General features: G+C 50.9%; 1 protein-coding gene across 2 annotated transcripts in view; it reads left to right on the forward strand.

Annotated features, from left to right (window-relative positions):
• Nucleotides 1–23884, forward strand: part of kat2a (K(lysine) acetyltransferase 2A) — a 34413-nt gene that overhangs the window by 7774 nt on the left and 2755 nt on the right. For both annotated transcript variants that reach the window (XM_035531601.1, XM_035531604.1), the window contains one exon: nt 22730–22766. In XM_035531601.1, the coding sequence (XP_035387494.1) occupies nt 22730–22766 (37 nt within the window). The remainder of the gene's footprint in view (nt 1–22729; nt 22767–23884) is intronic.

Below are 23884 nucleotides of genomic sequence, written 5' to 3' on the forward strand. Positions count from 1 at the left end.
TGTGTGTGTGTGTGTGTGTGTGTGATCATGCTCTCTGTGTGTGTGTGTGTGTGTGTGTGATCATGCTCTCTGTGTGTGTGTGTGTGTGTGATCGTGCTCTGTGTGTGTGTGATCGTGCTCTCTGTGTGTGTGTGATCGTGCTCTCTGTGTGTGTGTGATCGTGCTCTCTGTGTGTGTGTGATCGTGCTCTCTGTGTGTGTGTGATCGTGCTCTCTGTGTGTGTGTGATCGTGCTCTCTGTGTGTGTGTGATCGTGCTCTCTGTGTGTGTGTGATCGTGCTCTCTGTGTGTGTGTGTGTGTGATCGTGCTCTCTGTGTGTGTGTGTGTGTGATCGTGCTCTCTGTGTGTGTGTGTGTGTGTGTGTGATCGTGCTCTGTGTGTGTGTGTGTGCTCTGTGTGTGTGTGTGTGTGATCGTGCTCTCTGTGTGTGTGTGTGTGTGTGTGTGATCGTGCTCTCTGTGTGTGTGTGTGATCGTGCTCTCTGTGTGTGTGTGTGATCGTGCTCTCTGTGTGTGTGTGTGTGTGTGTGTGATCGTGCTCTCTGTGTGTGTGTGTGTGTGTGTGTGATCGTGCTCTCTGTGTGTGTGTGTGTGTGTGTGTGTGTGATCGTGCTCTCTGTGTGTGTGTGTGTGTGTGATCGTGCTCTCTGTGTGTGTGTGTGTGTGTGATCGTGCTCTCTGTGTGTGTGTGTGTGTGTGTGTGTGTGTGTGTGATCGTGCTCTCTGTGTGTGTGTGTGATCGTGCTCTCTGTGTGTGTGTGTGATCGTGCTCTCTGTGTGTGTGTGTGATCGTGCTCTCTGTGTGTGTGTGTGTGTGTGTGTGTGTGATCGTGCTCTCTGTGTGTGTGTGTGTGTGTGATCGTGCTCTCTGTGTGTGTGTGTGTGATCGTGCTCTCTGTGTGTGTGTGTGATCGTGCTCTCTGTGTGTGTGTGTGATCGTGCTCTCTGTGTGTGTGTGTGATCGTGCTCTCTGTGTGTGTGTGTGATCGTGCTCTCTGTGTGTGTGTGTGTGATCGTGCTCTCTGTGTGTGTGTGTGTGTGTGTGTGTGATCGTGCTCTCTGTGTGTGTGTGTGTGATCGTGCTCTCTGTGTGTGTGTGTGTGTGATCGTGCTCTCTGTGTGTGTGTGTGTGTGTGATCGTGCTCTCTGTGTGTGTGTGTGTGTGATCGTGCTCTCTGTGTGTGTGTGTGTGTGTGTGTGTGATCGTGCTCTCTGTGTGTGTGTGTGTGTGTGTGTGTGTGTGATCGTGCTCTCTGTGTGTGTGTGTGTGTGTGTGTGATCGTGCTCTCTGTGTGTGTGTGTGTGTGTGTGTGTGTGTGTGTGTGATCGTGCTCTGTGTGTGTGTGTGTGATCGTGCTCTGTGTGTGTGTGTGTGTGTGTGTGTGTGTGTGTGTGTGTGTGATCGTGCTCTCTGTGTGTGTGTGTGATCGTGCTCTCTGTGTGTGTGTGTGTGTGTGTGTGTGATCGTGCTCTCTGTGTGTGTGTGTGTGTGTGTGTGTGTGTGTGTGTGATCGTGCTCTCTGTGTGTGTGTGTGTGTGTGATCGTGCTCTCTGTGTGTGTGTGTGTGTGTGTGTGTGTGTGATCGTGCTCTCTGTGTGTGTGTGTGTGTGTGATCGTGCTCTCTGTGTGTGTGTGTGTGTGTGTGTGTGTGTGTGATCGTGCTCTCTGTGTGTGTGTGTGTGTGTGTGAGATCGTGCTCTCTGTGTGTGTGTGTGTGTGTGTGTGATCGTGCTCTCTGTGTGTGTGTGTGTGTGTGTGATCGTGCTCTCTGTGTGTGTGTGTGTGTGTGTGATCGTGCTCTCTGTGTGTGTGTGTGTGTGTGTGATCGTGCTCTCTGTGTGTGTGTGTGTGTGTGTGATCGTGCTCTCTGTGTGTGTGTGTGTGTGTGTGTGTGTGATCGTGCTCTCTGTGTGTGTGTGTGTGTGTGATCGTGCTCTCTGTGTGTGTGTGTGTGTGTGATCGTGCTCTCTGTGTGTGTGTGTGTGATCGTGCTCTCTGTGTGTGTGTGTGTGTGTGATCGTGCTCTCTGTGTGTGTGTGTGTGTGTGATCGTGCTCTCTGTGTGTGTGTGTGTGTGTGTGTGTGTGATCGTGCTCTGTGTGTGTGTGTGTGTGTGTGTGTGTGATCGTGCTCTCTGTGTGTGTGTGTGTGTGATCGTGCTCTCTGTGTGTGTGTGTGTGATCGTGCTCTCTGTGTGTGTGTGTGTGTGATCGTGCTCTCTGTGTGTGTGTGTGTGTGATCGTGCTCTCTGTGTGTGTGTGTGTGTGTGATCGTGCTCTCTGTGTGTGTGTGTGTGTGTGATCGTGCTCTCTGTGTGTGTGTGTGTGTGTGTGATCGTGCTCTCTGTGTGTGTGTGTGATCGTGCTCTCTGTGTGTGTGTGTGATCGTGCTCTCTGTGTGTGTGTGTGATCGTGCTCTCTGTGTGTGTGTGTGTGTGTGTGATCGTGCTCTCTGTGTGTGTGTGTGTGTGTGTGATCGTGCTCTCTGTGTGTGTGTGTGTGTGTGTGATCGTGCTCTCTGTGTGTGTGTGTGTGTGTGTGTGTGATCGTGCTCTCTGTGTGTGTGTGTGATCGTGCTCTCTGTGTGTGTGTGTGATCATGCTCTCTGTGTGTGTGTGTGTGTGTGTGTGATCGTGCTCTCTGTGTGTGTGTGTGTGTGTGTGTGATCGTGCTCTCTGTGTGTGTGTGTGTGATCGTGCTCTCTGTGTGTGTGTGTGTGTGTGTGTGTGTGATCGTGCTCTGTGTGTGTGTGTGTGTGATCGTGCTCTCTGTGTGTGTGTGTGTGTGATCGTGCTCTCTGTGTGTGTGTGTGTGTGATCGTGCTCTCTGTGTGTGTGTGTGTGTGTGATCGTGCTCTCTGTGTGTGTGTGTGTGTGTGATCGTGCTCTCTGTGTGTGTGTGTGTGTGTGTGATCGTGCTCTCTGTGTGTGTGTGTGATCGTGCTCTCTGTGTGTGTGTGTGATCGTGCTCTCTGTGTGTGTGTGTGATCGTGCTCTCTGTGTGTGTGTGTGTGTGTGTGATCGTGCTCTCTGTGTGTGTGTGTGTGTGTGTGATCGTGCTCTCTGTGTGTGTGTGTGTGTGTGTGATCGTGCTCTCTGTGTGTGTGTGTGTGTGTGTGATCGTGCTCTCTGTGTGTGTGTGTGTGTGTGTGTGTGATCGTGCTCTCTGTGTGTGTGTGTGATCGTGCTCTCTGTGTGTGTGTGTGATCATGCTCTCTGTGTGTGTGTGTGTGTGTGTGTGATCGTGCTCTCTGTGTGTGTGTGTGTGTGTGTGTGATCGTGCTCTCTGTGTGTGTGTGTGTGATCGTGCTCTCTGTGTGTGTGTGTGTGTGTGTGTGTGATCGTGCTCTGTGTGTGTGTGTGTGTGATCGTGCTCTCTGTGTGTGTGTGTGTGTGTGTGTGTGTGTGTGTGTGATCGTGCTCTCTGTGTGTGTGTGTGTGTGTGTGTGTGTGTGTGTGATCGTGCTCTGTGTGTGTGTGTGTGTGTGTGATCGTGCTCTGTGTGTGTGTGTGATCGTGCTCTCTGTGTGTGTGTGTGTGTGTGTGTGTGTGTGTGATCGTGCTCTGTGTGTGTGTGTGTGTGTGATCGTGCTCTCTGTGTGTGTGTGTGTGTGTGATCGTGCTCTCTGTGTGTGTGTGATCGTGCTCTGTGTGTGTGTGTGTGTGTGTGTGTGTGTGTGTGTGTGTGTGATCGTGCTCTCTGTGTGTGTGTGTGTGTGTGTGTGTGTGTGTGTGATCGTGCTCTCTGTGTGTGTGTGTGTGATCGTGCTCTCTGTGTGTGTGATCGTGCTCTCTGTGTGTGTGTGTGTGTGATCGTGCTCTCTGTGTGTGTGTGTGTGATCGTGCTCTCTGTGTGTGTGTGATAGTGCTCTCTGTGTGTGTGTGTGATCGTGCTCTCTGTGTGTGTGTGTGTGTGTGTGTGTGTGTGATCGTGCTCTCTGTGTGTGTGTGTGTGTGATCGTGCTCTCTGTGTGTGTGATCGTGCTCTCTGTGTGTGTGATCGTGCTCTCTGTGTGTGTGTGTGTGTGATCGTGCTCTCTGTGTGTGTGTGTGTGTGTGTGTGATCGTGCTCTCTGTGTGTGTGTGTGTGTGTGTGTGATCGTGCTCTCTGTGTGTGTGTGTGATCGTGCTCTCTGTGTGTGTGTGTGTGTGTGTGTGATCGTGCTCTGTGTGTGTGTGTGTGTGTGTGTGTGATCGTGCTCTCTGTGTGTGTGTGTGTGTGTGTGTGTGTGTGATCGTGCTCTCTGTGTGTGTGTGTGTGTGTGATCGTGCTCTCTGTGTGTGTGTGTGTGTGTGATCGTGCTCTCTGTGTGTGTGTGATCGTGCTCTGTGTGTGTGTGTGTGTGTGTGTGTGTGTGTGTGTGTGTGTGTGTGATCGTGCTCTCTGTGTGTGTGTGTGTGTGTGTGTGTGTGTGTGTGATCGTGCTCTCTGTGTGTGTGTGTGTGATCGTGCTCTCTGTGTGTGTGATCGTGCTCTCTGTGTGTGTGTGTGTGTGATCGTGCTCTCTGTGTGTGTGTGTGTGATCGTGCTCTCTGTGTGTGTGTGATAGTGCTCTCTGTGTGTGTGTGTGATCGTGCTCTCTGTGTGTGTGTGTGTGTGTGTGTGTGTGATCGTGCTCTCTGTGTGTGTGTGTGTGTGATCGTGCTCTCTGTGTGTGTGTGTGTGTGTGATCGTGCTCTCTGTGTGTGTGATCGTGCTCTCTGTGTGTGTGTGTGTGTGATCGTGCTCTCTGTGTGTGTGTGTGTGTGTGTGTGATCGTGCTCTCTGTGTGTGTGTGTGTGTGTGTGTGATCGTGCTCTCTGTGTGTGTGTGTGATCGTGCTCTCTGTGTGTGTGTGTGTGTGTGTGTGATCGTGCTCTGTGTGTGTGTGTGTGTGTGTGTGTGATCGTGCTCTCTGTGTGTGTGTGTGTGTGTGTGTGTGTGATCGTGCTCTCTGTGTGTGTGTGTGTGTGTGTGATCGTGCTCTCTGTGTGTGTGTGTGTGTGATCGTGCTCTCTGTGTGTGTGTGTGTGTGTGATCGTGCTCTCTGTGTGTGTGTGTGTGTGTGTGTGATCGTGCTCTCTGTGTGTGTGTGTGTGTGTGATTGTGCTCTCTGTGTGTGTGTGTGTGTGTGTGTGTGATCGTGCTCTCTGTGTGTGTGTGTGTGTGTGATCGTGCTCTCTGTGTGTGTGTGTGTGTGTGTGTGTGATCGTGCTCTCTGTGTGTGTGTGTGTGTGTGTGTGTGTGATCGTGCTCTCTGTGTGTGTGTGTGTGTGTGTGTGTGTGATCGTGCTCTCTGTGTGTGTGTGTGTGTGTGTGTGTGATCGTGCTCTGTGTGTGTGTGTGTGTGTGTGTGTGTGTGTGATCGTGCTCTCTGTGTGTGTGTGTGTGTGTGTGTGTGATCGTGCTCTCTGTGTGTGTGTGTGTGTGTGTGTGTGATCGTGCTCTGTGTGTGTGTGTGTGTGTGTGTGTGTGATCGTGCTCTCTGTGTGTGTGTGTGTGTGTGTGTGATCGTGCTCTCTGTGTGTGTGTGTGTGTGTGTGTGATCGTGCTCTCTGTGTGTGTGTGTGTGTGTGATCGTGCTCTCTGTGTGTGTGTGTGTGTGTGTGATCGTGCTCTCTGTGTGTGTGTGTGTGTGTGTGATCGTGCTCTCTGTGTGTGTGTGTGTGTGTGATCGTGCTCTCTGTGTGTGTGTGTGTGATCGTGCTCTCTGTGTGTGATCGTGCTCTCTGTGTGTGTGTGTGATCGTGCTCTCTGTGTGTGTGTGTGTGTGTGTGTGTGTGTGTGAGATCGTGCTCTCTGTGTGTGTGTGTGTGTGTGTGATCGTGCTCTCTGTGTGTGTGTGTGTGTGTGTGTGTGATCGTGCTCTCTGTGTGTGTGTGTGATCGTGCTCTCTGTGTGTGTGTGTGTGTGTGTGATCGTGCTCTCTGTGTGTGTGTGTGATCGTGCTCTCTGTGTGTGTGTGTGATCGTGCTCTCTGTGTGTGTGTGTGTGTGTGTGTGTGATCGTGCTCTCTGTGTGTGTGTGTGTGTGTGTGTGATCGTGCTCTCTGTGTGTGTGTGTGTGATCGTGCTCTCTGTGTGTGTGTGTGTGTGTGTGTGATCGTGCTCTGTGTGTGTGTGTGTGTGATCGTGCTCTCTGTGTGTGTGTGTGTGTGTGTGTGTGTGTGATCGTGCTCTCTGTGTGTGTGTGTGTGTGTGTGTGTGTGTGTGTGATCGTGCTCTGTGTGTGTGTGTGTGTGTGTGATCGTGCTCTGTGTGTGTGTGTGATCGTGCTCTCTGTGTGTGTGTGTGTGTGTGTGTGTGTGTGATCGTGCTCTCTGTGTGTGTGTGTGTGTGTGTGTGTGTGATCGTGCTCTCTGTGTGTGTGTGTGTGATCGTGCTCTCTGTGTGTGTGTGTGTGTGTGATCGTGCTCTCTGTGTGTGTGTGTGTGTGATCGTGCTCTCTGTGTGTGTGTGATCGTGCTCTGTGTGTGTGTGTGTGTGTGTGTGTGTGTGTGTGTGTGATCGTGCTCTCTGTGTGTGTGTGTGTGTGTGTGTGTGTGTGTGATCGTGCTCTCTGTGTGTGTGTGTGTGTGTGTGTGATCGTGCTCTCTGTGTGTGTGTGTGTGTGATCGTGCTCTCTGTGTGTGTGATCGTGCTCTCTGTGTGTGTGTGTGTGATCGTGCTCTCTGTGTGTGTGTGTGTGATCGTGCTCTCTGTGTGTGTGTGTGTGTGATCGTGCTCTCTGTGTGTGTGTGTGTGTGTGATCGTGCTCTCTCTGTGTGTGTGTGTGTGTGATCGTGCTCTCTGTGTGTGTGTGTGTGTGATCGTGCTCTCTGTGTGTGTGATCGTGCTCTCTGTGTGTGTGTGTGTGTGTGATCGTGCTCTCTGTGTGTGTGTGTGTGTGTGTGTGTGTGTGTGATCGTGCTCTCTGTGTGTGTGTGTGTGATCGTGCTCTCTGTGTGTGTGTGTGTGTGTGTGTGTGTGTGATCGTGCTCTCTGTGTGTGTGTGTGTGTGTGATCGTGCTCTCTGTGTGTGTGTGATCGTGCTCTCTGTGTGTGTGTGATCGTGCTCTGTGTGTGTGTGTGTGTGTGTGTGTGTGTGTGATCGTGCTCTCTGTGTGTGTGTGTGTGTGTGTGTGTGTGTGTGTGTGTGTGATCGTGCTGTGTGTGTGTGTGATCGTGCTCTCTGTGTGTGTGATCGTGCTCTCTGTGTGTGTGATCGTGCTCTCTGTGTGTGTGTGTGTGTGATCGTGCTCTCTGTGTGTGTGTGTGTGTGTGATCGTGCTCTCTGTGTGTGTGTGTGTGATCGTGCTCTCTGTGTGTGTGTGTGTGATCGTGCTCTCTGTGTGTGTGTGATCGTGCTCTCTGTGTGTGTGTGTGATCGTGCTCTCTGTGTGTGTGTGTGTGTGTGTGTGATCGTGCTCTCTGTGTGTGTGTGTGTGTGATCGTGCTCTCTGTGTGTGTGTGTGTGTGTGTGATCGTGCTCTCTGTGTGTGTGATCGTGCTCTCTGTGTGTGTGTGTGTGATCGTGCTCTCTGTGTGTGTGTGTGTGTGATCGTGCTCTCTGTGTGTGTGTGTGTGTGATCGTGCTCTCTGTGTGTGTGTGTGTGTGTGTGTGTGATCGTGCTCTCTGTGTGTGTGTGTGATCGTGCTCTCTGTGTGTGTGTGTGATCGTGCTCTCTGTGTGTGTGTGTGTGTGTGTGTGTGATCGTGCTCTGTGTGTGTGTGTGTGTGTGTGTGTGTGATCGTGCTCTGTGTGTGTGTGTGTGTGTGTGTGTGATCGTGCTCTGTGTGTGTGTGTGTGTGTGTGTGTGATCGTGCTCTCTGTGTGTGTGTGTGTGTGTGTGTGATCGTGCTCTCTGTGTGTGTGTGTGTGTGTGTGTGTGATCGTGCTCTCTGTGTGTGTGTGTGTGTGTGTGTGTGATCGTGCTCTCTGTGTGTGTGTGTGTGTGATCGTGCTCTCTGTGTGTGTGTGTGTGTGATCGTGCTCTCTGTGTGTGTGTGTGTGATCGTGCTCTCTGTGTGTGTGTGTGTGATCGTGCTCTGTGTGTGTGTGTGTGTGATCGTGCTCTCTGTGTGTGTGTGTGTGTGTGTGTGATCGTGCTCTCTGTGTGTGTGTGTGTGTGTGTGATCGTGCTCTCTGTGTGTGTGTGTGTGTGTGTGATCGTGCTCTCTGTGTGTGTGTGTGTGTGTGTGATCGTGCTCTCTGTGTGTGTGTGTGTGTGTGTGTGATCGTGCTCTCTGTGTGTGTGTGTGTGTGTGTGTGTGATCGTGCTCTCTGTGTGTGTGTGTGTGTGTGTGTGATCGTGCTCTCTGTGTGTGTGTGTGTGTGTGTGTGTGATCGTGCTCTCTGTGTGTGTGTGTGTGTGTGTGATCGTGCTCTCTGTGTGTGTGTGTGTGTGTGTGTGATCGTGCTCTCTGTGTGTGTGTGTGATCGTGCTCTCTGTGTGTGTGTGTGATCGTGCTCTCTGTGTGTGTGTGTGTGTGTGTGTGTGATCGTGCTCTGTGTGTGTGTGTGTGTGTGTGTGTGTGATCGTGCTCTGTGTGTGTGTGTGTGTGTGTGTGTGATCGTGCTCTGTGTGTGTGTGTGTGTGTGTGTGTGATCGTGCTCTCTGTGTGTGTGTGTGTGTGTGTGATCGTGCTCTCTGTGTGTGTGTGTGTGTGTGTGTGTGTGATCGTGCTCTCTGTGTGTGTGTGTGTGTGTGTGTGTGATCGTGCTCTCTGTGTGTGTGTGTGTGATCGTGCTCTCTGTGTGTGTGTGTGTGATCGTGCTCTCTGTGTGTGTGTGTGTGATCGTGCTCTCTGTGTGTGTGTGTGTGATCGTGCTCTCTGTGTGTGTGTGTGTGTGTGTGTGATCGTGCTCTCTGTGTGTGTGTGTGTGTGTGTGTGATCGTGCTCTCTGTGTGTGTGTGTGTGTGTGATCGTGCTCTCTGTGTGTGTGTGTGTGTGTGATCGTGCTCTCTGTGTGTGTGTGTGTGTGTGTGTGATCGTGCTCTCTGTGTGTGTGTGTGTGTGTGTGTGATCGTGCTCTCTGTGTGTGTGTGTGTGTGTGTGTGTGTGTGTGTGATCGTGCTCTCTGTGTGTGTGTGTGTGTGTGATCGTGCTCTCTGTGTGTGTGTGTGTGTGTGTGTGATCGTGCTCTCTGTGTGTGTGTGTGTGTGTGTGTGTGATCGTGCTCTCTGTGTGTGTGTGTGTGTGTGATCGTGCTCTCTGTGTGTGTGTGTGTGTGTGTGATCGTGCTCTCTGTGTGTGTGTGTGTGTGTGTGTGATCGTGCTCTGTGTGTGTGTGTGTGATCGTGCTCTCTGTGTGTGATCGTGCTCTCTGTGTGTGTGTGTGATCGTGCTCTCTGTGTGTGTGTGTGTGTGTGTGTGTGTGTGTGTGATCGTGCTCTCTGTGTGTGTGTGTGTGTGTGTGTGTGTGTGATCGTGCTCTCTGTGTGTGTGTGTGTGTGTGTGATCGTGCTCTCTGTGTGTGTGTGTGTGTGATCGTGCTCTCTGTGTGTGTGTGTGTGTGTGTGATCGTGCTCACTGTGTGTGTGTGTGATCGTGCTCTCTGTGTGTGTGTGTGTGATCGTGCTCTCTGTGTGTGTGTGTGATCATGCTCTCTGTGTGTGTGTGTGTGTGTGTGTGTGTGTGTGTGATCGTGCTCTCTGTGTGTGTGTGTGTGTGTGTGTGATCGTGCTCTCTGTGTGTGTGTGTGTGATCGTGCTCTCTGTGTGTGTGTGTGTGTGTGATCGTGCTCTGTGTGTGTGTGTGTGTGATCGTGCTCTCTGTGTGTGTGTGTGTGTGTGTGTGTGTGTGTGTGATCGTGCTCTCTGTGTGTGTGTGTGTGTGTGTGTGTGATCGTGCTCTGTGTGTGTGTGTGTGTGTGTGATCGTGCTCTGTGTGTGTGTGTGATCGTGCTCTCTGTGTGTGTGTGTGTGTGTGTGTGTGTGTGATCGTGCTCTCTGTGTGTGTGTGTGTGTGTGATCGTGCTCTCTGTGTGTGTGTGTGTGTGTGATCGTGCTCTCTGTGTGTGTGTGATCGTGCTCTGTGTGTGTGTGTGTGTGTGTGTGTGTGTGTGATCGTGCTCTCTGTGTGTGTGTGTGTGTGTGTGTGTGTGTGTGTGTGATCTCTGTGTGTGTGTGTGTGTGTGTGATCGTGCTCTCTGTGTGTGTGTGTGTGTGTGTGTGATCGTGCTCTCTGTGTGTGTGTGTGTGTGTGATCGTGCTCTCTGTGTGTGTGTGTGATCGTGCTCTCTGTGTGTGTGTGTGATCGTGCTCTCTGTGTGTGTGTGTGATCATGCTCTCTGTGTGTGTGTGTGTGTGTGTGTGATCGTGCTCTCTGTGTGTGTGTGTGTGATCGTGCTCTCTGTGTGTGTGTGTGTGTGTGATCGTGCTCTGTGTGTGTGTGTGTGTGATCGTGCTCTCTGTGTGTGTGTGTGTATGTGTGTGTGTGATCGTGCTCTCTGTGTGTGTGTGTGTGTGTGTGTGTGTGTGTGTGTGTGTGTGTGTGTGTGATCGTGCTCTGTGTGTGTGTGTGTGTGTGTGATCGTGCTCTGTGTGTGTGTGTGATCGTGCTCTCTGTGTGTGTGTGTGTGTGTGTGTGATCGTGCTCTCTGTGTGTGTGTGTGTGTGTGTGTGATCGTGCTCTCTGTGTGTGTGTGATCGTGCTCTGTGTGTGTGTGTGTGTGTGTGTGTGATCGTGTGTGTGTGTGTGTGTGTGTGATCGTGCTCTCTGTGTGTGTGTGTGTGTGTGTGTGTGTGTGTGTGTGATCGTGCTCTCTGTGTGTGTGTGTGTGTGATCGTGCTCTCTGTGTGTGTGATCGTGCTCTCTGTGTGTGTGTGTGTGTGATCGTGCTCTGTGTGTGTGTGTGTGTGTGATCGTGCTCTCTGTGTGTGTGTGTGTGATCGTGCTCTCTGTGTGTGTGTGATCGTGCTCTCTGTGTGTGTGTGTGATCGTGCTCTCTGTGTGTGTGTGTGTGTGTGTGTGTGATCGTGCTCTCTGTGTGTGTGTGTGTGTGATCGTGCTCTCTGTGTGTGTGTGTGTGTGTGTGTGATCGTGCTCTCTGTGTGTGTGATCGTGCTCTCTGTGTGTGTGTGTGTGTGATCGTGCTCTCTGTGTGTGTGTGTGTGTGTGTGTGATCGTGCTCTCTGTGTGTGTGTGTGTGTGATCGTGCTCTCTGTGTGTGTGTGTGATCGTGCTCTCTGTGTGTGTGTGTGTGTGTGTGATCGTGCTCTGTGTGTGTGTGTGTGTGTGTGTGTGATCGTGCTCTCTGTGTGTGTGTGTGTGTGTGTGTGTGTGTGTGTGTGTGATCGTGCTCTCTGTGTGTGTGTGTGTGTGTGTGATCGTGCTCTCTGTGTGTGTGTGTGTGTGATCGTGCTCTCTGTGTGTGTGTGTGTGTGTGATCGTGCTCTCTGTGTGTGTGTGTGTGTGTGTGTGATCGTGCTCTCTGTGTGTGTGTGTGTGTGTGTGATCGTGCTCTCTGTGTGTGTGTGTGTGTGTGTGTGTGATCGTGCTCTCTGTGTGTGTGTGTGTGTGATCGTGCTCTCTGTGTGTGTGTGTGTGTGTGTGTGTGATCGTGCTCTCTGTGTGTGTGTGTGTGTGTGTGTGTGATCGTGCTCTGTGTGTGTGTGTGTGTGTGTGTGTGTGATCGTGCTCTCTGTGTGTGTGTGTGTGTGTGTGTGTGTGATCGTGCTCTCTGTGTGTGTGTGTGTGTGTGTGATCGTGCTCTCTGTGTGTGTGTGTGTGTGTGTGTGATCGTGCTCTCTGTGTGTGTGTGTGTGTGTGTGATCGTGCTCTCTGTGTGTGTGTGTGTGTGTGATCGTGCTCTCTGTGTGTGTGTGTGTGTGTGATCGTGCTCTCTGTGTGTGTGTGATCGTGCTCTCTGTGTGTGATCGTGCTCTCTGTGTGTGTGTGTGATCGTGCTCTCTGTGTGTGTGTGTGTGTGTGTGTGTGTGTGTGAGATCGTGCTCTCTGTGTGTGTGTGTGTGTGTGTGTGTGTGTGATCGTGCTCTCTGTGTGTGTGTGTGTGTGTGTGTGTGATCGTGCTCTCTGTGTGTGTGTGTGTGTGTGTGATCGTGCTCTCTGTGTGTGTGTGTGTGTGTGTGTGATCGTGCTCTCTGTGTGTGTGTGTGATCGTGCTCTCTGTGTGTGTGTGTGATCGTGCTCTCTGTGTGTGTGTGTGTGTGTGTGTGTGATCGTGCTCTCTGTGTGTGTGTGTGTGTGTGTGTGTGATCGTGCTCTCTGTGTGTGTGTGTGTGATCGTGCTCTCTGTGTGTGTGTGTGTGTGTGTGTGATCGTGCTCTGTGTGTGTGTGTGTGTGATCGTGCTCTCTGTGTGTGTGTGTGTGTGTGTGTGTGTGATCGTGCTCTCTGTGTGTGTGTGTGTGTGTGTGTGTGTGTGATCGTGCTCTGTGTGTGTGTGTGTGTGTGTGATCGTGCTCTGTGTGTGTGTGTGATCGTGCTCTCTGTGTGTGTGTGTGTGTGTGTGTGTGTGTGATCGTGCTCTCTGTGTGTGTGTGTGTGTGTGTGTGTGTGTGTGTGTGATCGTGCTCTCTGTGTGTGTGTGTGTGTGTGATCGTGCTCTCTGTGTGTGTGTGTGTGTGTGTGTGTGTGTGTGTGTGATCGTGCTCTCTGTGTGTGTGTGTGTGTGTGTGAGATCGTGCTCTCTGTGTGTGTGTGTGTGTGTGTGATCGTGCTCTCTGTGTGTGTGTGTGTGTGTGTGATCGTGCTCTCTGTGTGTGTGTGTGTGTGTGTGTGATCGTGCTCTCTGTGTGTGTGTGTGTGTGTGTGATCGTGCTCTCTGTGTGTGTGTGTGTGTGTGTGTGTGATCGTGCTCTCTGTGTGTGTGTGTGTGTGTGATCGTGCTCTCTGTGTGTGTGTGTGTGTGTGATCGTGCTCTCTGTGTGTGTGTGTGTGTGTGTGTGTGATCGTGCTCTCTGTGTGTGTGTGTGTGTGTGTGTGTGTGTGTGATCGTGCTCTCTGTGTGTGTGTGTGTGTGTGTGTGTGATCGTGCTCTGTGTGTGTGTGTGTGTGTGTGTGATCGTGCTCTGTGTGTGTGTGTGTGTGATCGTGCTCTCTGTGTGTGTGTGTGTGTGTGTGTGTGTGATCGTGCTCTCTGTGTGTGTGTGTGTGTGTGATCGTGCTCTCTGTGTGTGTGTGTGTGTGTGATCGTGCTCTCTGTGTGTGTGTGTGTGTGTGATCGTGCTCTCTGTGTGTGTGTGTGTGTGTGTGATCGTGCTCTCTGTGTGTGTGTGTGTGTGTGATCGTGCTCTCTGTGTGTGTGTGTGTGATCGTGCTCTCTGTGTGTGTGTGTGTGTGTGTGTGTGTGTGTGATCGTGCTCTCTGTGTGTGTGTGTGTGTGTGTGTGTGATCGTGCTCTCTGTGTGTGTGTGTGTGTGTGTGTGATCGTGCTCTCTGTGTGTGTGTGTGTGTGTGTGATCGTGCTCTCTGTGTGTGTGTGTGATCGTGCTCTCTGTGTGTGTGTGTGATCATGCTCTCTGTGTGTGTGTGTGTGTGTGTGTGATCGTGCTCTCTGTGTGTGTGTGTGTGTGTGTGTGATCGTGCTCTCTGTGTGTGTGTGTGTGATCGTGCTCTCTGTGTGTGTGTGTGTGTGATCGTGCTCTGTGTGTGTGTGTGTGTGATCGTGCTCTCTGTGTGTGTGTGTGTGTGTGTGTGTGTGTGTGTGTGTGATCGTGCTCTCTGTGTGTGTGTGTGTGTGTGTGTGTGTGTGTGTGTGTGTGTGTGTGATCGTGCTCTGTGTGTGTGTGTGTGTGTGTGATCGTGCTCTGTGTGTGTGTGTGATCGTGCTCTCTGTGTGTGTGTGTGTGTGTGTGTGTGTGATCGTGCTCTCTGTGTGTGTGTGTGTGTGTGATCGTGCTCTCTGTGTGTGTGTGTGTGTGTGATCGTGCTCTCTGTGTGTGTGTGATCGTGCTCTGTGTGTGTGTGTGTGTGTGTGTGTGTGTGTGTGTGTGTGTGTGTGTGTGTGTGATCGTGCTCTCTGTGTGTGTGTGTGTGTGTGTGTGTGTGTGTGTGTGTGATCGTGCTCTCTGTGTGTGTGTGTGTGATCGTGCTCTCTGTGTGTGTGATCGTGCTCTCTGTGTGTGTGTGTGTGTGATCGTGCTCTCTGTGTGTGTGTGTGTGATCGTGCTCTCTGTGTGTGTGTGTGTGATCGTGCTCTCTGTGTGTGTGTGATCGTGCTCTGTGTGTGTGTGTGATCGTGCTCTCTGTGTGTGTGTGTGTGTGAGATCGTGCTCTCTGTGTGTGTGTGTGTGTGTGATCGTGCTCTCTGTGTGTGTGATCGTGCTCTCTGTGTGTGTGTGTGTGTGATCGTGCTCTCTGTGTGTGTGTGTGTGTGTGTGTGATCGTGCTCTCTGTGTGTGTGTGTGTGTGTGTGTGATCGTGCTCTCTGTGTGTGTGTGTGATCGTGCTCTCTGTGTGTGTGTGTGTGTGTGTGTGATCGTGCTCTGTGTGTGTGTGTGTGTGTGTGTGTGTGATCGTGCTCTCTGTGTGTGTGTGTGTGTGTGTGTGTGTGATCGTGCTCTCTGTGTGTGTGTGTGTGTGTGATCGTGCTCTCTGTGTGTGTGTGTGTGTGTGTGTGTGTGATCGTGCTCTCTGTGTGTGTGTGTGTGTGTGATCGTGCTCTCTGTGTGTGTGTGTGTGTGTGTGATCGTGCTCTCTGTGTGTGTGTGTGTGTGTGTGTGATCGTGCTCTCTGTGTGTGTGTGTGTGTGTGATCGTGCTCTCTGTGTGTGTGTGTGTGTGTGTGTGTGATCGTGCTCTCTGTGTGTGTGTGTGTGTGTGTGTGTGATCGTGCTCTGTGTGTGTGTGTGTGTGTGTGTGTGTGATCGTGCTCTCTGTGTGTGTGTGTGTGTGTATGTGATCGTGCTCTCTGTGTGTGTGTGTGTGTGTGTGTGATCGTGCTCTCTGTGTGTGTGTGTGTGTGTGTGTGATCGTGCTCTCTGTGTGTGTGTGTGTGTGTGTGTGATCGTGCTCTCTGTGTGTGTGTGTGTGTGTGTGATCGTGCTCTCTGTGTGTGTGTGTGTGTGTGATCGTGCTCTCTGTGTGTGTGTGTGTGTGTGTGATCGTGCTCTCTGTGTGTGTGTGTGTGTGTGTGATCGTGCTCTCTGTGTGTGTGTGTGTGATCGTGCTCTCTGTGTGTGATCGTGCTCTCTGTGTGTGTGTGTGATCGTGCTCTCTGTGTGTGTGTGTGTGTGTGTGTGTGTGTGTGAGATCGTGCTCTCTGTGTGTGTGTGTGTGTGTGTGTGTGTGATCGTGCTCTCTGTGTGTGTGTGTGTGTGTGTGTGTGTGATCGTGCTCTCTGTGTGTGTGTGTGTGTGTGTGATCGTGCTCTCTGTGTGTGTGTGTGTGTGTGTGATCGTGCTCTCTGTGTGTGTGTGTGATCGTGCTCTCTGTGTGTGTGTGTGATCGTGCTCTCTGTGTGTGTGTGTGTGTGTGTGTGTGTGTGTGTGTGTGTGATCGTGCTCTCTGTGTGTGTGTGTGTGTGTGTGTGATCGTGCTCTCTGTGTGTGTGTGTGTGATCGTGCTCTCTGTGTGTGTGTGTGTGTGTGTGTGATCGTGCTCTGTGTGTGTGTGTGTGTGATCGTGCTCTCTGTGTGTGTGTGTGTGTGTGTGTGTGTGATCGTGCTCTCTGTGTGTGTGTGTGTGTGTGTGTGTGTGATCGTGCTCTGTGTGTGTGTGTGTGTGTGTGATCGTGCTCTGTGTGTGTGTGTGATCGTGCTCTCTGTGTGTGTGTGTGTGTGTGTGTGTGTGATCGTGCTCTCTGTGTGTGTGTGTGTGTGTGTGTGTGTGATCGTGCTCTCTGTGTGTGTGTGTGTGTGATCGTGCTCTCTGTGTGTGTGTGTGTGTGTGATCGTGCTCTCTGTGTGTGTGTGTGTGTGTGATCGTGCTCTCTGTGTGTGTGTGATCGTGCTCTGTGTGTGTGTGTGTGTGTGTGTGTGTGTGTGTGTGATCGTGCTCTCTGTGTGTGTGTGTGTGTGTGTGTGTGTGTGTGTGTGATCGTGCTCTCTGTGTGTGTGTGTGTGTGTGTGATCGTGCTCTCTGTGTGTGTGTGTGTGATCGTGCTCTCTGTGTGTGTGATCGTGCTCTCTGTGTGTGTGTGTGTGATCGTGCTCTCTGTGTGTGTGTGTGTGTGTGTGTGTGTGTGATCGTGCTCTCTGTGTGTGTGTGTGTGTGATCGTGCTCTCTGTGTGTGTGTGTGTGTGTGATCGTGCTCTCTGTGTGTGTGTGTGTGTGTGATCGTGCTCTCTGTGTGTGTGTGATCGTGCTCTGTGTGTGTGTGTGTGTGTGTGTGTGTGTGTGTGTGTGATCGTGCTCTCTGTGTGTGTGTGTGTGTGTGTGTGTGTGTGTGTGTGTGATCGTGCTCTCTGTGTGTGTGTGTGTGTGTGTGATCGTGCTCTCTGTGTGTGTGTGTGTGATCGTGCTCTCTGTGTGTGTGATCGTGCTCTCTGTGTGTGTGTGTGTGATCGTGCTCTCTGTGTGTGTGTGTGTGATCGTGCTCTCTGTGTGTGTGTGTGTGTGATCGTGCTCTCTGTGTGTGTGTGTGTGTGTGATCGTGCTCTCTGTGTGTGTGTGTGTGTGTGTGATCGTGCTCTCTGTGTGTGTGTGTGTGATCGTGCTCTCTGTGTGTGTGTGTGTGTGATCGTGCTCTCTGTGTGTGTGATCGTGCTCTCTGTGTGTGTGTGTGTGTGTGATCGTGCTCTCTGTGTGTGTGTGTGTGTGTGATCGTGCTCTCTGTGTGTGTGTGTGTGTGTGTGTGTGTGTGATCGTGCTCTCTGTGTGTGTGTGTGTGATCGTGCTCTCTGTGTGTGTGTGTGTGTGTGTGTGTGTGATCGTGCTCTCTGTGTGTGTGTGTGTGTGTGATCGTGCTCTCTGTGTGTGTGTGATCGTGCTCTCTGTGTGTGTGTGATCGTGCTCTGTGTGTGTGTGTGTGTGTGTGTGTGTGTGTGATCGTGCTCTCTGTGTGTGTGTGTGTGTGTGTGTGTGTGTGTGTGTGTGATCGTGCTGTGTGTGTGTGTGATCGTGCTCTCTGTGTGTGTGATCGTGCTCTCTGTGTGTGTGATCGTGCTCTCTGTGTGTGTGATCGTGCTCTCTGTGTGTGTGTGTGTGTGTGATCGTGCTCTCTGTGTGTGTGTGTGTGTGTGATCGTGCTCTCTGTGTGTGTGTGTGTGTGTGATCGTGCTCTCTGTGTGTGTGTGTGTGTGATCGTGCTCTCTGTGTGTGTGTGATCGTGCTCTCTGTGTGTGTGTGTGTGTGTGTGTGATCGTGCTCTCTGTGTGTGTGTGTGTGTGATCGTGCTCTCTGTGTGTGTGTGTGTGTGATCGTGCTCTCTGTGTGTGTGTGTGTGTGTGTGATCGTGCTCTCTGTGTGTGTGATCGTGCTCTCTGTGTGTGTGTGTGTGTGATCGTGCTCTCTGTGTGTGTGTGTGTGTGATCGTGCTCTCTGTGTGTGTGTGTGTGTGTGTGTGTGTGTGTGTGATCGTGCTCTCTGTGTGTGTGTGTGTGTGTGTGTGTGATCGTGCTCTCTGTGTGTGTGTGTGATCGTGCTCTCTGTGTGTGTGTGTGATCGTGCTCTCTGTGTGTGTGTGTGATCGTGCTCTCTGTGTGTGTGTGTGTGTGTGTGTGTGATCGTGCTCTGTGTGTGTGTGTGTGTGTGTGTGATCGTGCTCTGTGTGTGTGTGTGTGTGTGTGTGTGTGATCGTGCTCTGTGTGTGTGTGTGTGTGTGTGTGTGATCGTGCTCTCTGTGTGTGTGTGTGTGTGTGTGTGTGATCGTGCTCTCTGTGTGTGTGTGTGTGTGTGTGTGTGATCGTGCTCTCTGTGTGTGTGTGTGTGTGTGTGTGATCGTGCTCTCTGTGTGTGTGTGTGTGTGTGTGTGTGATCGTGCTCTCTGTGTGTGTGTGTGTGATCGTGCTCTCTGTGTGTGTGTGTGTGATCGTGCTCTGTGTGTGTGTGTGTGTGATCGTGCTCTCTGTGTGTGTGTGTGTGTGTGTGTGATCGTGCTCTCTGTGTGTGTGTGTGTGTGTGATCGTGCTCTCTGTGTGTGTGTGTGTGTGTGATCGTGCTCTCTGTGTGTGTGTGTGTGTGTGATCGTGCTCTCTGTGTGTGTGTGTGTGTGTGTGTGATCGTGCTCTCTGTGTGTGTGTGTGTGTGTGTGTGATCGTGCTCTCTGTGTGTGTGTGTGTGTGTGTGTGATCGTGCTCTCTGTGTGTGTGTGTGTGTGTGTGTGTGTGATCGTGCTCTCTGTGTGTGTGTGTGTGTGTGTGATCGTGCTCTCTGTGTGTGTGTGTGTGTGATCGTGCTCTCTGTGTGTGTGTGTGTGTGTGTGTGATCGTGCTCTCTGTGTGTGTGTGTGTGTGTGTGTGTGATCGTGCTCTCTGTGTGTGTGTGTGTGTGTGATCGTGCTCTCTGTGTGTGTGTGTGTGTGTGTGTGTGATCGTGCTCTCTGTGTGTGTGTGTGTGTGTGTGTGTGATCGTGCTCTCTGTGTGTGTGTGTGTGTGTGTGTGTGATCGTGCTCTGTGTGTGTGTGTGTGATCGTGCTCTCTGTGTGTGATCGTGCTCTCTGTGTGTGTGTGTGATCGTGCTCTCTGTGTGTGTGTGTGTGTGTGTGTGTGTGTGTGTGTGATCGTGCTCTCTGTGTGTGTGTGTGTGTGTGTGTGTGTGTGTGATCGTGCTCTCTGTGTGTGTGTGTGTGTGTGTGATCGTGCTCTCTGTGTGTGTGTGTGTGTGTGATCGTGCTCTCTGTGTGTGTGTGTGTGTGTGATCGTGCTCTCTGTGTGTGTGTGTGTGATCGTGCTCTCTGTGTGTGTGTGTGTGTGATCGTGCTCTCTGTGTGTGTGTGTGATCGTGCTCTCTGTGTGTGTGTGTGATCATGCTCTCTGTGTGTGTGTGTGTGTGTGTGTGTGTGTGTGTGTGTGTGATCGTGCTCTCTGTGTGTGTGTGTGTGTGTGTGTGATCGTGCTCTCTGTGTGTGTGTGTGTGATCGTGCTCTCTGTGTGTGTGTGTGTGTGTGATCGTGCTCTGTGTGTGTGTGTGTGTGATCGTGCTCTCTGTGTGTGTGTGTGTGTGTGTGTGTGTGTGTGTGTGTGTGTGTGATCGTGCTCTCTGTGTGTGTGTGTGTGTGTGTGTGTGATCGTGCTCTGTGTGTGTGTGTGTGTGTGTGTGATCGTGCTCTGTGTGTGTGTGTGATCGTGCTCTCTGTGTGTGTGTGTGTGTGATCGTGCTCTCTGTGTGTGTGTGATCGTGCTCTGTGTGTGTGTGTGTGTGTGTGTGTGTGATCGTGCTCTCTGTGTGTGTGTGTGTGTGTGTGTGTGTGTGTGATCTCTGTGTGTGTGTGTGTGTGTGTGTGATCGTGCTCTCTGTGTGTGTGTGTGTGTGTGTGTGTGATCGTGCTCTCTGTGTGTGTGATCGTGCTCTCTGTGTGTGTGTGTGTGATCGTGCTCTCTGTGTGTGTGTGTGTGATCGTGCTCTCTGTGTGTGTGTGTGTGTGATCGTGCTCTCTGTGTGTGTGTGTGTGTGATCGTGCTCTCTGTGTGTGTGATCGTGCTCTGTGTGTGTGTGTGTGTGTGATCGTGCTCTGTGTGTGTGTGTGTGTGTGATCGTGCTCTCTGTGTGTGTGTGTGTGTGTGTGTGTGATCGTGCTCTCTGTGTGTGTGTGTGTGTGTGTGTGTGTGTGTGATCGTGCTCTCTGTGTGTGTGTGATCGTGCTCTCTGTGTGTGTGTGATCGTGCTCTCTGTGTGTGTGTGATCGTGCTCTGTGTGTGTGTGTGTGTGTGTGTGTGTGATCGTGCTCTCTGTGTGTGTGTGTGTGTGTGTGTGTGTGTGTGTGATCGTGCTCTCTGTGTGTGTGTGTGTGATCGTGCTCTCTGTGTGTGTGATCGTGCTCTCTGTGTGTGTGATCGTGCTCTCTGTGTGTGTGTGTGTGTGATCGTGCTCTCTGTGTGTGTGTGTGTGATCGTGCTCTCTGTGTGTGTGTGATCGTGCTCTCTGTGTGTGTGTGTGATCGTGCTCTCTGTGTGTGTGTGTGTGTGTGATCGTGCTCTCTGTGTGTGTGTGTGTGTGTGATCGTGCTCTCTGTGTGTGTGATCGTGCTCTCTGTGTGTGTGTGTGTGTGATCGTGCTCTCTGTGTGTGTGTGTGTGTGTGTGTGTGTTCGTGCTCTCTGTGTGTGTGTGTGTGTGTGATCGTGCTCTCTGTGTGTGTGTGTGATCGTGCTCTCTGTGTGTGTGTGTGATCGTGCTCTCTGTGTGTGTGTGTGATCGTGCTCTCTGTGTGTGTGTGTGTGTGTGTGTGTGATCGTGCTCTGTGTGTGTGTGTGTGTGTGTGTGTGATCGTGCTCTCTGTGTGTGTGTGTGTGTGATCGTGCTCTCTGTGTGTGTGTGTGTGTGTGTGATCGTGCTCTCTGTGTGTGTGTGTGTGATCGTGCTCTGTGTGTGTGTGTGTGTGATCGTGCTCTGTGTGTGTGTGTGTGTGTGATCGTGCTCTGTGTGTGTGTGTGTGATCGTGCTCTGTGTGTGATCGTGCTCTGTGTGTGTGTGTGTGTGATCGTGCTCTGTGTGTGATCGTGCTCTGTGTGAGATCGTGCTCTGTGTGTGTGTGTGTGTGTGTGTGATCGTGCTCTCTGTGTGTGTGTGTGTGTGTGATCGTGCTCTCTGTGTGTGTGTGTGTGTGTGATCGTGCTCTCTGTGTGTGTGTGTGTGTGTGTGTGTGTGTGTGTGTGATCGTGCTCTCTGTGTGTGTGTGTGTGTGATCGTGCTCTCTGTGTGTGTGTGTGTGTGTGATCGTGCTCTCTGTGTGTGTGTGTGTGTGATCGTGCTCTCTGTGTGTGTGTGTGTGTGTGTGATCGTGCTCTCTGTGTGTGTGTGTGTGTGATTGTGCTCTCTGTGTGTGTGTGTGTGTGTGTGATCGTGCTCTCTGTGTGTGTGTGTGTGTGTGTGATCGTGCTCTCTGTGTGTGTGTGTGATCGTGCTGTGTGTGTGTGTGTGTGTGTGATCGTGCTCTGTGTGTGTGTGTGTGATCGTGCTCTGTGTGTGTGTGTGATCGTGCTCTGTGTGTGTGTGTGATCGTGCTCTGTGTGTGTGTGTGATCGTGCTCTGTGTGTGTGTGTGATCGTGCTGTGTGTGTGTGTGTGTGATCGTGCTGTGTGTGTGTGTGTGTGTGTGTGTGTGTGTGTGTGTGATCGTGCTGTGTGTGTGTGTGTGTGTGTGTGTGTGTGTGTGTGATCGTGCTGTGTGTGTGTGTGTGTGTGATCGTGCTGTGTGTGTGTGTGTGTGTGTGTGTGTGTGTGATCGTGCTGTGTGTGTGTGTGTGTGTGTGTGATCGTGCTGTGTGTGTGTGTGTGTGTGTGTGTGTGTGTGTGTGTGTGTGATCGTGCTCTGTGTGTGTGTGTGTGTGTGATCGTGCTCTCTGTGTGTGTGTGTGTGTGATCGTGCTCTCTGTGTGTGTGTGATCTTGCTCTCTGTGTGTGTGTGTGTGTGTGTGTGATCGTGCTCTCTGTGTGTGTGTGTGTGTGTGTGTGTGTGTGTGTGTGTGTGTGTGTGTGTGTGTGTGATCGTGCTCTCTCTGTGTGTGTGTGTGTGTGTGTGTGATCGTGCTCTCTCTGTGTGTGTGTGTGTGTGTGTGTGTGTGTGTGTGTGTGATCGTGCTCTCTCTGTGTGTGTGTGTGTGTGATCGTGCTCTCTGTGTGTGTGTGTGTGTGTGTGTGTGTGTGTGTGTGATCGTGCTCTCTGTGTGTGTGTGATCGTGCTCTCTGTGTGTGTGTGTGTGTGAGATCGTGCTCTGTGTGTGTGTGTGTGTGTGTGATCGTGCTCTCTGTGTGTGTGTGTGTGTGTGAGATCGTGCTCTCTGTGTGTGTGTGTGTGTGTGTGTGTGTGTGTGATCGTGCTCTCTGTGTGTGTGTGTGTGTGTGTGTGTGTGTGTGTGTGATCGTGCTCTCTGTGTGTGTGTGATCGTGCTCTCTGTGTGTGTGTGTGTGTGTGTGAGATCGTGCTCTGTGTGTGTGTGTGTGTGTGTGATCGTGCTCTCTGTGTGTGTGTGTGTGTGTGTGTGATCGTGCTCTCTGTGTGTGTGTGTGTGTGTGTGTGTGTGTGTGTGATCGTGCTCTCTGTGTGTGTGTGATCGTGCTCTCTGTGTGTGTGTGTGTGTGAGATCGTGCTCTGTGTGTGTGTGTGTGTGTGTGATCGTGCTCTCTGTGTGTGTGTGTGTGTGTGAGATCGTGCTCTCTGTGTGTGTGTGTGTGTGTGTGTGTGTGTGTGATCGTGCTCTCTGTGTGTGTGTGTGTGTGTGTGTGTGTGTGTGTGTGTGATCGTGCTCTCTGTGTGTGTGTGATCGTGCTCTCTGTGTGTGTGTGTGTGTGAGATCGTGCTCTGTGTGTGTGTGTGTGTGTGTGATCGTGCTCTCTGTGTGTGTGTGTGTGTGTGAGATCGTGCTCTCTGTGTGTGTGTGTGTGTGTGTGTGTGTGTGATCGTGCTCTCTGTGTGTGTGTGTGTGTGTGTGATCGTGCTCTGTGTGTGTGTGTGTGTGTGTGTGTGTGTGATCGTGCTCTGTGTGTGTGTGTGTGATCGTGCTCTGTGTGTGTGTGTGATCGTGCTCTGTGTGTGTGTGTGATCGTGCTCTGTGTGTGTGTTTGTGTGTGATCGTGCTCTCTGTGTGTGTGTGTGATCGTGCTCTGTGTGTGTGTGATCGTGCTCTGTGTGTGTGTGTGTGTGTGTGTGTGTGTGTGTGTGTGTGTGTGTTATCATGGTCTAAGCATGTCCTCTCTGCTCCTCTCTCTAGGGGAGACTGGCTGGAAACCCAGTGCCAAAGAGAAAAAGTACGTTAGATCTGTGTTACGTAGGAGTGTGTTGTGTTAAGTAGATGTACAGTTGTGTTCAAAATAATAGCTTTAAAGCTATTATTAAAATAGCTTTAAAAATGTGAGTAAAGCTCAGAACCCTTAGTTTTTATTTCCATTCATTGGGAACACTGCACATTATATGCTAAATCAAAACATGAAGAAAAATCTATCAATTTTTTTATTACTTTACAGAAAATGAAGAAAAATGAATATTGGGCTGTTAAAAAAAATAGCAGTGTCTGCATTTTTCTTCACAAACTCAAATATTTACTGTATAAACTGAAAAATCTTTAGGATTTAGCATTGTTGTGAATCCCTAAACTAATATTTAGTTGTATAACCACTGTTTCTGAGAACTGCTTCACATCTGTGTTGCATGGAGTCGACCAACTTCTGGCACCTGTGAACAGGTATTCCAGCCCAGGATGATTTGACAATTTTCCACAATTCCTCTGCATTTCTTGGTTTTGCCGCAGAAACAGCATTTTTGATGTCCCCACACAAGATTTCTATCCGATTAAGGTCCGGGGATTGGGCTAGCCACTCCATAACTTTAATTTTGTTGGTCTGGAACCAAGATGCTGATCACTTACTGGTGTGTTTGGGGTCGTTGTCTTGTTGAAACACCCATTTCAAGGGCATTTCCTCTTCAGCATAAGGCAACATGACCTCTTCAAGTATTTGGATGTATGCAAACTGATCCATGATCCCTGGTATGCGATAAATAGGCCCGACACCATAGTAAGAGAAACATCCCCATATTATGATGCCTGCACTACCATGCTTCACTGTCTTCAGTGTACTGTACTTTGAATTCATTGTTTGGGGGTCGTCTGACAAACTGCGGCCCTTGGATCCAAAAAGAACTATCTTACTTTCATCATTCTACAAAATGTTTCTCCATTTCTCTTTAGGCCAGTCCATGTGTTCTTTGGCAAATTCACGTCTTTTTTTAAACAATGGGACTTTGAGAGGGCTTCTTGCTGATACATTAGCTTCACACAGGTGGCTTCTAGTTGTCACAGTACTCACAGGTAACTTCAGACCGTCTTTGATCACCCTGGAGCTGATCATTGGCTGAGTCTTTGCCATTC

This window comes from Electrophorus electricus, chromosome 1 (assembly GCF_013358815.1).
Source record: "Electrophorus electricus isolate fEleEle1 chromosome 1, fEleEle1.pri, whole genome shotgun sequence".
Taxonomy (NCBI): Eukaryota; Metazoa; Chordata; class Actinopteri; order Gymnotiformes; family Gymnotidae; genus Electrophorus; species Electrophorus electricus.